General features: G+C 37.0%; 1 protein-coding gene across 1 annotated transcript; it reads right to left on the bottom strand.

Annotated features, from left to right (window-relative positions):
* Window positions 1-7,094: 7,094 nt before the first annotated feature.
* Window positions 7,095-9,184, bottom strand: LOC110105435. The gene is made up of 4 exons (XM_028695003.1): window positions 9,049-9,184; window positions 8,876-8,963; window positions 8,568-8,767; window positions 7,095-7,465 (listed from the first exon to the last, which is right to left on the bottom strand). Exons 1-4 carry the CDS (start codon window positions 9,182-9,184, stop codon window positions 7,095-7,097), a joined length of 795 nt encoding a protein of 264 aa, XP_028550836.1.
* Between the last annotated feature and the right edge of the window lie 5,778 nt (window positions 9,185-14,962).

The following is a 14,962-nucleotide window of genomic DNA, read 5'->3' as shown; positions in this document are numbered from 1 at the left end:
TATTTAAATTTATGTTAAAATTTTTTAAAATTAATTTGATTTTCAATTTATTTTAACGTGTTTAAGTTATTAACTTTGAAACAGATAAAAAATAAGTTGAAATTATTGCAAATGAGTTCCGTAGTGGAGCCGCTCGAAAAACGCATGACTTCAAACACGGAACTTCGTAATAGGAAACAACAAAAAGAACGAATGGCGGTGCAGGTTAAAATAAAGTACATGCTCTCATTCAAGAACAATTATTAGGTCAGGTGATCTGACGTAGTTCTATCTTCACACATCAATAATATTTTGCCACGTCTTCTTAATTTTTACCGTGCGGCCCGACGACCCGACCCGGACCGGAACCCGAAATTGCTATGTTCGCGTATTGCTCAGTATTGCTAGGTATTGATTGGCAAAAACAAGAAATACCGCTCTGTGAAGACCAATACCGAGAAAACTCGGTATTGATATGTATTGGTCTTCACATAATGGTATTTCTCGTTATTGCCGAACAAAATCGACCAATACCTAGCAATACCGAGCAATAGCAAACATAGCAATCCCGGATCCGTTCCGGGTCGGGTTGTCGGGCTGTGCGGTAAAGAGTAAGAACACGTGGCACTATTTTACTGGCGTCCGAACGTAGATCTACGTTAGGTGACCGGACCAAATAAAAGTTCCTCATGCAGGGGATGAATTATTCTGTGTGGATACGGGGTGTTATCCGATTTTGTCTCTATGAACAATAAAAGTGCAGTAAAGTTCACATGATGGAATTTTTATTGGGTCAGATAACCTGATGTAGAGATACATCAGGTACCCAATAAAAAAATAAATTTATTTTAGCCAATAGACACGTTTAAATAATGGAATTGGTACCGGATGGCCCCATCATCTAGAAGAAACCTATGCTTTTTTTTTCTTTTTTTTTTGAAATATGGTTGTGTATGATATTTGGCTCTGGGTTTTCATTCACGACAACTTTTTAGTGTTTTTAAAGTATTTTTTAGTCAAAAAATTTTTATATTAAAAAACAGTAAAAAAAATTATCTTAAAAGAAGCTTAAATATTAACCAAAATGTAACAAATATATTTTTATTGTTATATTATTTTTGTGGTCATTAAACAATTTTAAGATGAGCATTCGACCATATGTATATGTTGATATAATTGTATGATTTATGAGCATTTAAAGATTAGATGATTTTCAATAATGTTCAATGGTGAAATCAATGGATGGTTGGGGCGGGTACTCACAACTCCTAAAATTAGGTTAAATTTTTTAATATTATATATGTTTTACATTAAAAAGTTTAACACTCATAAAAAAAATAAAAAATATACTTAATAATATAGAGTTGAAGCATAAGCTCTCAACCAACAGGCCAAGGTGAGATATGTAAGCTATGTTTCATTGTTATCATATTGTATAAACTTCTTCCCTAATTATGGTAAATAATTTTTTTTGTAATTAATGAAATAAACTATTGAAAATATTTTAACGGGGCAAGTGTCATAGTTTTTCTCTACTTTTTTAAATACATAATTTGATATATCTTACAACTTTTATTTATTCATTTATTCATTTATTTGTGTACCAGATTTAAAACAAAACTGAGATGTTAAACTCTCATTCTACAATTATAAATATTCTATATGAAACAACGATCAATCATTTATTCAAAATAATTATATTTAAAAATTTTAAGAAAGAATATCTCAATCTTGAACTAATAATGAGAACTTTTTTTCATCCTTTCCATACCACTTATGAGGAGGTGAAAAATCCATCGTTCGGAAGGTGCTCATGATCAAGATTGTTGCGTACTGGAGTATTCGCGGCAGTAGAAAAATATATAGTTTAATGTCTTAGCATTATACAAAGATCCAGCACGCAATCAGATAAGAGAGAGGATGCAGCGTTCATAAAAAGACACCATAGTTTTTACGTGGAAACCCTTGAAAAGGGGGAAAAACACAGGCCCTGGCCCAATTTGAATGAATCCACTAGTATTTGCAGTCGATTACAACTGAGGCCCTTCTTAGGGTAAAGGCCTTGGTTTGATGTCACAAATGTACATCATACAGAGTGCATTACATTGTGGGAGTTACAATAATCAACATAAACATGTTTGTTTGGTTGGAAGGGTCATAGTCGGCACAAGATAGGGGTCCGAAAGATCGTAGTTGGCAGGAGACCAGGTAGAAGGGCAGTACTCCGAGAGAACTCTAAGCATCAAGTTGTGGTCCGGAAGAAGTCCGGGCTTTAGGTGGTGGCCTAGTGGAGCTCAGGGCCTCAAGTGGTGATCTGAAATAAGTCCAGGCATTAGGTGGTGGCCTGGTGGAGCACAGGGTCTCAAGTGGTGGTCTGGCAAAATTCCAAGCATCAGGTGGTGTCCTGGTAGAGCACAAGGCCTCAAGTGGTGGTCCGGCAGAAATCTGGGCCTCAGGTTGTGGTCTGGCTGAAGTCCGAGCCTCAGGTGATGGTATGGCAGAAGTTCAGGCCTCGGGTAGTGGTCCGGTAGAAGTCTAGGCCTTAGGTGGTTGTCCAGCAGAAGTTCGAGCCTTAGGTGGTGGTCAGGCAGAGCAACGGTGTCAGGCGGTGGTCCGACGGAGGTAAGGGCCTTAAGTGGTGGTCAGGCGGAGAAACAACGTCAGGCGGTGGTCTGGCGGAGGTGAGGGCCTCTAGTGGTGGTCTGGCAGAGCAACGACGTCAGGCGATGGTCTGGCAGAGGTGAGGGCCTGAAATGGTGGTCTGGCATAAGTCTAGGCATCGGTGGTGGTCCGACAGAAGTCCAGGCTTCAAGTGGTGGTCCGACAGAGCAATGACGTCAGACGGTGGTACGGCGGAGTCCAGGTCTCAGGTGGTGGTCGGCGAAGGTGAGGACTTCAGCGGTGGTCCAATGAGGGTGAGGGTCTCAGGTGGTGGACCGGCAAAGGTGAGGGCCTTAAGTGGTGGTCCAACGGAGGAACGATGTCAGCGGTGGTCCGGGGGAGGTTAGGGCCTCAAGTGGTGGTACGATGAAGAACTGACATCAGGCAGTGGTATGGCGAAGGTGAGGGGTACAGGTGATGGTCCGACAGAAGTCTGGGCCTCAAGTGGTGGTCCGACAGAGCAACGATGTCAGGCAGTGGTCCGGCGGAAGTCTGGGCCTCATGTGGTGTCCAACGAAGGTGAGGGCCTCAAGCGGTTGTCTGGTGAGGGTGAAGGCCTCGGGTGATGGTCCGGCGGATGTGAGGGCCTCAAGTGGTTGTCCGGAAGAGCAACGATGTCAGGCGGTGGTCCGGCGAAAGTCCGGCGGTGGTCGAGGAGGAGCTTCTTCCTTCTCTTCTTGCTCGGGGTCCCCCTTTCAAGAGAAAGGAGGGGTCTATTTATAGACTAGGTTGGTATGACCCGTAAATAGGTGAGAGATCAAGGGTAAATAGAGAGTGTTTGGATGGATGTCCGATGTTGAATCCCTTGATCGTGGACCGTTTGGTGGACATTTGTATGCCTTAGTGATGTCAGAATTCAATGAGTTCATTGGATTCGTACGTCTCATCGAGCCGCTCGATTTGACTATAAGCACTTCATGTTTGGAACCGATTTGGTAATCCAAATTGTGGTTTGAACACTCCAACAGCTCTTCGGGTTCTTGATTTGGATTCATTTGGGCTCGGATTGAGTCAAATTTGGTGTCGTTGGGTTCGTATTTCTGAGACGCTCAGTTCGACTGTAAGTTCACTGAAATTGGAGTTCATATGATCCCAATTTTAATTTCGGAAGTTTTCAACTTGATTTTGCCTCGAGATTCGTGCCTGATCAAGATAATTTGTCGATGACGTATCAAAGATATATGATAAAATCTCTAAGTAAATTTGGCTCCATAATCACTAGGATAACACAATTTTAGGAATGATCCAAATTATTGTCTCTATAATTAGAATTAATATCTAAAGAAGAAATATTAATCATTAAGACATTCTCATGAGGTGAAGAGCAAAGCTACTGATAAATGTCATTAGGTCTAACATACCCTTAAATATGCTAAGTAATCATTACATTTGAAACTAAGGTTATTTTCCTACAAAAAAAATTATTTTGATAAAATAGATAATAATTATTACAACAAACTATAACCCTCTCAAAATAAGCATTTGGTATTTATAAGAGGTGATATCTTAATGATTTGTAAACCTTCGATGCTTCTGTAATATTAGGGGTGTCAATATTTGACACGACGCGAAAATCCGATCTGAACCCGACCCATTTTCAAAACAGGTCAGGTTCGGGTTCCCGAATTCGACCCGTTTGAAAAACGGGTCAGGTTCAGGTTGCAGGGTTGCCGGGTCAACCTGAAAACCCGTTTAAAATGACTGCCCGAAGACCTGCCCGTGCTCCCGCCGAAGCCGCTCGCGCCCTGCCAGCACACGATAGCTTGCCCGCTGCGGCTACCTGCGCGCATTCATGCCCGAGCACCTGCCTGCGCGGCCATAATAAATGAAGCCCTCAAATGGGACTCATTTGGGAAATTCACAAGAGAACTTGCCTGAAATGACAAGATTGTTCAACTATAGTTAGCAATGCTCGAATGAGTGACACATGCTAGTCATTTCGAGAGGGTTTTATTGTGAGTTCTAGTTGAGTTCCCCAAACAGGCTTCTTCTGAGGGTCATCTACGTCCTAAATATCGGTAAAGACTTATGTAAGTATACAATATGTTAATTTATATTTTCATATAAATATAAATAGAAAATAGTTACTATGATGTCAAAGCACTATTAAATAAGAAAAAAAATGTATAAATTGAAAAACAAAATATATCATGATATCTTGTTAAATTATTGAATTTGCTTTATATATATATATATATAATGCAGCACAAATTTTAAAATAAATATGATAAAATTTTAAAATATCAGTATAATTTATATTAGAATATTATGTTTTATATAAATAATGAGTTTTTTATCTCTCTTATCAAAGAGGTGAGGCACATTAAAGGGGAATAAAATTGACCATTTATATATCGACATTATAAAATGCTTAAATATTAAATTTCAGGCAATTTAACTTTTCTTTTGTCTTTATTTGTAGCTATACAATATTTTAAATTTAGTTGATATCTACTTAATAATTTTTATCAGCTTAAATTGGACAAAATTTCACCATCTGATGGTCGATGTTCAGTTGAGTGACTTACGAGCATTTGGGCTTTCTTCCTCCTCCCAAACTCCTCCGCCACTTGACGACCGGCTTTCCAATTTAGTAAATTATAACTTTAAAATCAATGAAAGCTCCACAATCCTATGAAAAAACAAAAAGAAAATAGTGTAAGTTAAAATAGAATGAAGTTACAAATAAAGGCGGTGTATTTGAAATATTTAAAGTTATTTAGATGGATATATGATAAATGCAAAGTGATTTCTTTTTATTGAGATAAAATGCATACAGTATAAAGTTCAACGATGATGATGTCTGATGTTAATTCTGTGTGGAATATGTTTGTGCTAATCAATCAAGTAATAATATTGACTCGGACCTCAATTTCGTCGGTTGAGCTCAACGAGGGGTCTCCCTCAGCTTAGGGTTCGAGTGTGTTGTGCTGCAGGTACAATCATACAGATATGTAGCACAGTACATTATAGCTCTGCAGCGTTGTACACTCATTCGTTGATGTGTCACAAGTTGTGTGGCGGCGTTGAAATCTTGACTTGAAGATAGAGAGTAGAGCACTGCACGTCAAGTTGGGCAATTTTCCTTCTCATTTTTTTATATTTAACTTGAAGGGCTGCATCTCTTCATGTTGCAGAAGCACATATCTTTGTTTGTTTTGAGAGAGAATGGTGTGAATAAGTAAAGTGAAACAATGGAATAGTGAGAAAGAAAGAGATTTGTACAATTAATCCCTATTTGTATAGTAAATTTCTAGAAATGGTATGGTTCCATGGTTTTTTCCCGATTTCAAATTTTTACAAATTAAATCATGGTTCTGATTTTCGCTAGTTTCTTTTCTTGTTGTTTCATTGTGTGGTTTACTTCCCAACATAGAATAGCCAATGGTGGCAGTGGTGACTAGCAGCCGGCATCTACTAGCTCGGGGCAATGGTTAGTAGCGACTGACGACAATGCCAAAAAAATTATAATATATTTAAAAATTGGTCAAATCTAAATATTTTTAAAAACACCGAAATTGAATTAGAGAAGAAATTCTAAATACTTCAAAATTTTACTATGCATTTCTTTTACTTCAAATCAAACACCATTATTTTCAAAATTCATGCATTTGAAGTACTTTGCATCTATTTTTCTTCAAACCAAATAACCCCCAAGAAAGACTATCTGAACTTAAAAAAATTTAAATTTGCATTTATATTAGAATAGTTTTCACATTTAGGCTTCATTTAGGGCGACTTTCTTAAGAAGCAATAAAAAAATCATCCTAAATGAAGCTTTAATGGTCATCATATGCATATAAACTTAGGATTTGTTTGAGACAAATTTCTTTCCGTTGCTTTTCAGATTGCCACCAAAGTTTCTTTTGGCTGCTATTTTCTCTTTGATTTTCAAAAGTTTTGGTAGTTGGAAGCTACTTTTTACAACCAAAAAAGCAATTAATTTGTGCTAGCTTTAAAAAATTCTCTATTCAATTTTTAAAAAAGTGTACATTTATAATATCAATTGGGCCTTTAAAAATATTATTTTTCCCACATGATTTTTTTCAAATACTTTTAAAAATCATTGCAACTATATCAAACAAACCCTTAATGTAATATATAAATATAAACTCATAAAATAAATATTTAATAACTCAAAGTTGAATTGATTTACAATTACAAACACATTCCTTAATCCTTTGGTAAAATTTGAGTAAAAATGATATTAAATTAATCTTAGAATGAATTAGAAGTTATATTTTCAACCCTAATATAATAATATGTAACAAATTAGTAAACATAATAATTTTTTAAATATTGAGGGCTAAAATATAAATTTAATATAAACTATTTTCATTGATAATAAATTACAATATCTTTATCAATAAAAAATTAATACAAACCTTTCGTCTAAAATTTATTAAACTATGAGAGCTTATTATAAAATTCCAATGGACAACTTTCCAATCTTTTCACGTTGAATTATTACACTCGTATGAGCTATGGCGACGCAGAATCGGCCGTGTGGAACCCACGGTTTTGGTCACCTGACCGTGGGGCCCCCGGTCGGCGCCGTGACCGCCGGCGGCGGCGGCTGCGATGATTCTGCGTGGGGTGTGGAGCACGGCGGAGTCGGCCGTCTCCACCGCACTGCAAGTGAGGAAATTGCGTAAGAGGTAAGACGCCCTCCACGAATACCTCCGGCCGCCAGCGACTATGGCCGGGGATTTCCCTAGGTCTTCCACTTTTTCCTTAGGAAGCGGTTCCTCATCCGGAGTCTTCAGGGCCGTGGAGACGCTGTCGACGACGAAAAGTTCGTCCTTCTCCGGCGAAGTGTCCACTTCTGCGGCAGATTCAGGTAAGGATTTAGGTGCAGTGAATTAAATCTTGAGTTCAAATTGAGAACTAGAAGATGGTTTCTAACTTTCATTTGAACTGATCGAAGTCTTATGGTCCGTTTGGGAAGGCTTATATTTATGAAAGTGATTTTAAGATTATTATAGTAAAAATAAATTTTTTAAGTTGCGGTAAAAAATAGATTCTTCTTAGAGAAATTTTATGCAACAACAACAAAAACAATATCAAGCCTTTGACTAAATAGGTGGGTGGGCTACATGAATCTTTTTTCTTCATTGTGTCATGTTAAAAATAAAATTTTCATTTAAATATAATAAATAAATATCATTTTTAATATTTTCTAACCAAGTATTTTTAGGTCTACCTCTACTTTTCTAACCGAATCCTCGGAAGGCCACCATTTTATGTGGCCAAACCATCTAAGACGACTCTCCCAAATTATATCTTCCACTAGTGCTACTCCAACCTTTTCACGTATATGCTTATTACGTATCCTATCTCTAAAAATAAAGACACTCATCCACTTGAGCATCCTCATCTCTTCAACACTTAACTTAGTATTATGCTTCTCTTTTAATGGCCAACATTCGGCACTATAAAGCATTGAGTAGAAAAAGTTTATGATAATGAAAAAAAATTAGGGGTGAAATGATGATTAAGGCCTGAAAAATAAATTAATAAGAAAATTATCTCAAATGAAGACTTAGTGATTTTAGCTGACATCAACTACGATGTTGACTTGTTATTTTTAATAGAAAGTTGAAATTTTTGTCAATGAAGTTTTAATTATTTATCAAAATAATATTTAAATTAATTTTTCAAACTAATTTGTATGTCAGTGACGATTAAATTATTAAAAACAATTAACAAATCATTACAAATTTTGTTTTTATTATTGCAATATTCAAAATATATTTGAAAGCTATTTTAATAAGGACAATTTTATACACATCAATTATCATTTAATTCTTCGCTTATTTACATAGTAATATCATCCTACTTTAATTCATCAAATTTCTATCCAAATATCAAAATATACAATCAAATTCAATACTGAAACCGACCGTTGAGAAACCATAGTATATTACCCGGGAAGGGAAAGAAATCCGATTTGGATTCGGCATCAGTGGCGGTGGTGGTGGTGGTGGGGACGGCGACGGCGGCCTCTGCTGGGAAAGAAGATGCGCTGATGTGAAGAGATCCCAAAAGAACGTATTCATAGTTGGAGATTGGAGTGATAAGATCGTCATCCACTAAATCCTGCCACACGAATCCCTCTTTATATCGCCTGCATCAGTTCAATTCCTTCCAGTTAGTCGATTCAATCTCCCTTTCCGCAGCGACAAACCAGAAAAAGAGAAAGAAACCAGAGAGAGAGAAAGAGAGGATTGATTACCTCTGGTAGGACCAAGTGAAGGAATCGGGCATCTCTTTTCCTCTCAATTCGGAAAGCCATCTCTTCACATCTGCATGCCGATCGAATTCTGGTTAGCCATGGAAAGTAAAGAAGACAGAGCAGGGGGTTGCAGAAAGAGATCAGAGGAAGGGAGTGAAAGATTGGATTTTTACCACGAAGGTGAACGCCGGAGTGGCAGAAATGGTGTATGCGGATGAGATGAGGGTGTTCTATGTGGCCGTTACGGTTAAGGAAGTAGATCACGTTTGCTCTCCTCGCTTCTGCGCTTCTCCTCTTCAAAGGATCCATGGCTGCCTTCTCGGCTCTCCCACCATCACCGTCTCTTATATAAGCGCCATCTTATGTTAGGGTATTAAAGAAAAAAAAAAAACTAATTACTCTAATTATAATCTACTTATTACATTAATACCCTAACATAATTTTATAAGTAGTTATTGTGAAAATTAGTTTTTTTTTTAATTATTAGGTTACATTTTTTTTTTAAATTAATATCAACTTTGTTATAGTTATCACACTATGACACATATGATTGTAAAACATATTATCATTATAAAAAAAATTTAAAAAAAAAATCTAGACGGGATGAATGACATCAATTTAAAAAAGAAAAGCATTGAAAATAAAAATCCTGAATGAACTCTAACGCTTTGTTTGGGATGGCTATTTTACTGCTTCTTGAAGCAACTTTTTAGTACAATTTTTTTTTTAATTTTTAACTTAAAAGTTGCTTAAAGAAGCAGTAAAAAAGCCATCACAAACGAAGCCTGAGACTTCGTATGGGACGGCTTTCTTTTTGCTTCTTAAAGAAGCTTCATAGTACAAAAATAAATGCTTTAAGAAGCAAAAAGAAAGCTGTCCCAGACGAAGTCTTAGGCTTCGTTTAGGACTGATTTTTTTACTGCTTTGTAAAACTGTTTATTAGTACAAAAATCTCTTGAAAGTAAGTGATACGTCATCACAAAATTAGCTTGATCGGGCACGAATCTCGAGGCAAAAGTTAGTTGAAAACCTCAAAAATTAAATCCGGGAGCACCTGAACTCCGATTTCAGCGAGCTTACAATCAAACTGAACGTCTCGGAAATACAAACCCAACGACACCAAGATCAACCCAATCCGAGCCCAAATGAGTCTGAATCAAGGGCTCAAAGTGCTGTCGGAAGGTTCAAACAGCAATTTGAGTTACCAAACGTTCTTCGATTTTTATGAGCTTATACTCGAATCGAACAGCTCGACGAGACGAATCCAACGAGCCCAAGATCGTTGAATTCAGACATCATTAAGGCTTCCAAATGGCCAACGAACGGTGCATGGTCGTAGGATTCAATATCGGCCGTCCATTTGACCACTCCCTATTCGCCCCTGATCTCACGCCTATTTACGGGCCATGCCACTCCAGAAAATCTATAAATAGAGCCCTCATTCTTCACAAGAAAGGATCCAAGCAAGAGAGAGAAGAAGAGAAGAGAAGGAAGGAGTTCCTCCTCGACAGCCGCCGGACCACCGCCGGACCACCGCAGAACCTCGCCGGACCACCGCAGGAATCTCGTCGGACCACCGCCGGACCACCGCAGGAACCTCGCCGGACCACCACAAAAATCTATATGATGTATATTTGCTACATCAATCCAAGGCCTTCTCCCAAGGAAGGGCCTCATTTGTAATCGAGTACAAATACTAGTGGATTCATTCAAACTGGGCCAGGCCCCGTGGTTTTTCCCCCTTTTAGGGGTTTTCCACGGAAAAAACTCTGGTGTCTCTTATGAATGCTACACCCTCTCACTTATCTGCTTGTGTGCTGGATCTTCGTACAATGCTAAGACATTAAACTAAATATTTCTCTACCGCCGCGAATACTCCAGGACGCAACAGTAAGAAAAAAATAATGGTCTAAAACTGTTTCAAATAAAGCCTAAATCTCACATTTAAAAAAAAATGAGGAAATGATCCAAATACTAAAACCTAACTATATAAGATAGTTTTATTGTAATAATTAAATATTCATCAGGTAATTTAAGTGTAATCGTGCTCAAGCACCCTAAGATTAGTAATCTCCTACGAAGTTACGTAATGAATATTGAAATCATGAGATTAAGGCTTCGATGGGACGGCTTTTTTATTGCTTTTTAAAACGGGATTTTAGTACAAAAATAAAAAATTTTGTACTAAAACTCCATTTTATAAAGCAGTAAAAAAGCCGTCCCAAACGAAGCCTAAAGAATTTCTTTTGACCACTAATTTTTATTTGGTCATTATTTATTCATCACTTTAAATAAAATTTTAAACTACAAACCCGCTTTCTACAACAACTTTCAAAAAAGCTGCTTTCTTTACAACAGCTTTATAACCTCCACCTTTATAAAAAATTGTTGTCGCCCCAAACGAACCCTAAGTATAATATATATTGGACTAGATCAATGTGGGCAATACATGATTATTACACCTAATATTTTAATTGAATTTAGAATTATGCCATATTTTAATTGAATTAAGCATATAACAACTGAGTGATCACTTGCAATCAACATTGAAAGTTCATGGATGCTTAACGATAAGTCTAAAATTTGTAAGAGGGTCAGTTCAAGCTTGTTAGAGTCTTTGAAGATAGTAGGAATCAATAGATTGTTTTGGTTTGTAATCTTATAGCTTTGGCTCAAAGCTTCATATATACTAAAATTCAATTCAATTTATCAAAATAGTTTTTAAATAGAAAAATATATTTGAATTTTCCTCTAACAAATCTTGTAAAATTTTCAGGCCAATACTACTTCAGTTATTACCTTAAATTCATTTTTATGATTAAAATGTTTTTTAAATTATAATTATTTTATATATTTGATATTGAAGCTTAGCTAATTAATTCCAAACCCCTCCACGATTTCAAATCTTCCAATCTGGAACGAGTCGGCTCGAATTCGACTCGTTAACTAGCTTGTGAGCCGAGTTTATCGAGTGTCGAGCTAGAGCTCGAGCACGATTTCGAGGTCATTGTATTATTGAGGTCGAGTTCGATCGAGAAGATGCTCGGCTCAATTACGTGTAGAGTAGCTCGAGTGTGAAAGCGGAACTATGAAAGTCGAAGGCGAAAGGCGAAACCACTGGGGCGGGCTTGGTCGCGGAAGGCTGAAGAGGAAGTGGGTCGAGGACTCGAAATCAGTACGTCTTGCAAGATGGCTCAGAAGTCGGCATCCACTGCCACTAGGCGAGCTTGAGCTCTTCTCGAATTCAAGCTCATGATTTGACTTAGGATGACTCGAGCTCGATTATGCTCGTTTACTCCTAATTGATCGATTTCACCTTTTTCTCCCATCTCAAAGATCATCTAAGTACTACCATTTTCTTATTTACCTTTTTAACTACCAATCGTTCATATAGTTTTTATTATTATTATTATTATTTTTTTTTTAATTTTCAGTCCGTCGATTATCTTTTGCTTAATTTTAAGGCTTCGAAATCTTCGAAGGGCTGGGTTGAGCCGTTGAGGACAGTAAGGGAGGAAAAATCTTTCAAGCGATTTTGACTGGCGCATTAAAGATTGAGTCAAGCTTTAATATTATAATTAACTAGACTAATTAGTACATATGGAGGAAATTAGCGGGCCTGCAAATGCTGTGCATAAAAATGATTAGGACTTAAATGATGGATTAATCATTAGATTATTATAATAAATTGCAGCGAGATCCAGCTTGTGTAGAACGGATCCAGGAAGTGACAATTTGGTTCATTTGATTTCTTCATTAGAAATGATAGGTTTTAATCTTTAATCTGGTTTTCTTAATCCATATTGTGTGACTTAAACATGTTTTAAACAATTTTTATTTATATAAAAATATGATTAAGAGATTATTATCTTTACTCGCGGAGGCATTAGAGTTCTAAAACTATTACTAGATATTCACAACCTAGGCTTCTTATTTGGGACAAGTTTATTATCACTTTTTTTTTAACAGTTTTTTAGGAAAAAAATTAAAATTAAAAAAGAAAAAAACTGTTTTAAGAAGCATTAAAAAATCTTTTTTATACTCTATATTAATTTTTTGTTAAATAATTAATAATTAAAGGAAATTATATTAAACCACTAAAATTTTTAAATTAAAATCTTCAGTGATATATTAATTCAAAAAATAGTTATTATTCTTTATTATTATCCAATTTAAATTATATTAATTTTTATTTTAAATTAACCTAAAAAAGTAATTATTCATAAAAAGTATTTAAAATAAAAAATTACTCAAGTTTCTCTCATCCTAAATTAAGAGTTAACTTAATTTAAATAAAATGTTAAAATAAATTCTACAGAATGTTTACTATTATATATAATATTAAAATAAAAGACATTCAAATAAAATATTAAATTCCGGTTATTAAAAACCGGAAAAAAGTTTTCGGGTTTCTAACTGAAACCGGAAAAATTCCTGTTTCTAATAACCGAACAAATTATTATTTTTTATAATAAATTATTTTTAATAATTTGATTTTTTGAGAAATCGGAAAATCATTTTTTGGTTTCAACAAACTATGATTTAATTTTCAGGTTTCTAAAAACTAGTAAAATGAAATTTCCTTTTGATTCTACTTCTATACCTAATTTTAATTAATAATTTGTTCCTTTTTAAAATTTTGCCTAATTAAAATGTGAAAGAAAAATTATGACATCGTTGTGCACTATGAAAAATTATTCTGTGCGGAATATGGACGTTGTTGAGAGACCAACAAAAATGTGTGACATCACCTCAAAAGTGTACTGTGCTAGATATTGAGTACGGTACTATACTCCGTACCGAATGCGATACCAACGCTCGGACAGTTCTCGATGTCCGTTCAGAATAATCTCTCTTGCACTACATTGATATGGCCCGGATTGGCTTCAGTTCTGATGTGGTGTATCATGGTTCCGCGTGACAGCTCAACGGACCATCATGCCGTATAACTACCTATGACCTCCACTTTCGCTGCTTTAGTAATTCCGCATATTTTTTGTTTTCTGCCAGGCGCCAGCTAGTGGCCAGCCAGCTCTGCATTTTCATTTTATTAGTTGTTTCCTTAATATATGTAGTGTAAAAGAGATGGAAAAGAGGTAGAGATGAATATACTTATATCTGAAAACTTCTCCACCTACCTCTAAACTTCTTCTTCTTCCCTCTTCCCTCTTTGCTTCCATGTTTTCTCTATTATCTTTGTTTTCTTGCAAGTTATCCGGTTTCCACACCATTTGGTATCAGAGCTCGGTATCGAGCTTAATGGCGGAAGGAAGAAAACGTCCAGCGGTCGAGGAGGATCGTAGCTTGGATGCAATGTGGGCGACGCAAGCAGACAATGTTCGCTGGCTGGAAACACTTACCACGGAGTTCTTCCGATTCTCTGCGGAGATGAAGACCGAGATTCGATCCCTTAGGACGAATCGAACACAACAAACGGTTGGCAGAACAGTTCTGCCGGCAATTACACCGGCACTGCGTCCTCACCTGGGCCGTCGACTCCACACCATTCCGGCGATCTCGGACTCAGATGACGACGCCGAATGGCAGCAGCCGTTGGAAGCATCTGATTCAGCGGAAGAGGACAGAGCCAATTATTATGAGCAACCCCGCAGGCACCTAGCTCCACAGCGTCAACAAGGCGAATTCCGTATCAAGTTGGACATTCCTTTCTTTGACGGACGCCAGCACATTGAAGATTACCTGGATTGGGAGCGAGCCGTTGAAGCCTTCTTCGACTATATGGAGATTGCACCCAAAAAATAGGTCAAGTATGTGGCCTGTCGACTGAAGGTGGAGTTGGAGCATGGTGGATGCAACTTCTACAAGCTCGAAGGCGAGAAGGCAAGGGGAATGTCACTAGTTGGTACCGAATGAAGAGATTGTTGAGAGGGCATTTCCTACCTACCAACTTTGAGCAAATGCTCTATCTTCAATACCAACACTGCTCGCAAGGTAATAGGACCGTGAGCGAGTACACGGAGGAGTTTTACAGGCTGAGTGCTTGAAATAATCTGAGCGAATTCGAGGCTCAATTAGTGGAGCGTTACATAGGAGGTCTCCGAGAAGCCATCCAGGATAAGCTTGAGA

The sequence above is a fragment of the Dendrobium catenatum genome, unplaced genomic scaffold (assembly GCF_001605985.2).
Source record: "Dendrobium catenatum unplaced genomic scaffold, ASM160598v2 fragScaff_scaffold_621, whole genome shotgun sequence".
Classification (NCBI taxonomy): domain Eukaryota; kingdom Viridiplantae; phylum Streptophyta; class Magnoliopsida; order Asparagales; family Orchidaceae; genus Dendrobium; species Dendrobium catenatum.
The sequence above is the reverse complement of the archived record's forward strand: the minus strand, read 5'-3'. Positions and strand labels throughout refer to the sequence as shown.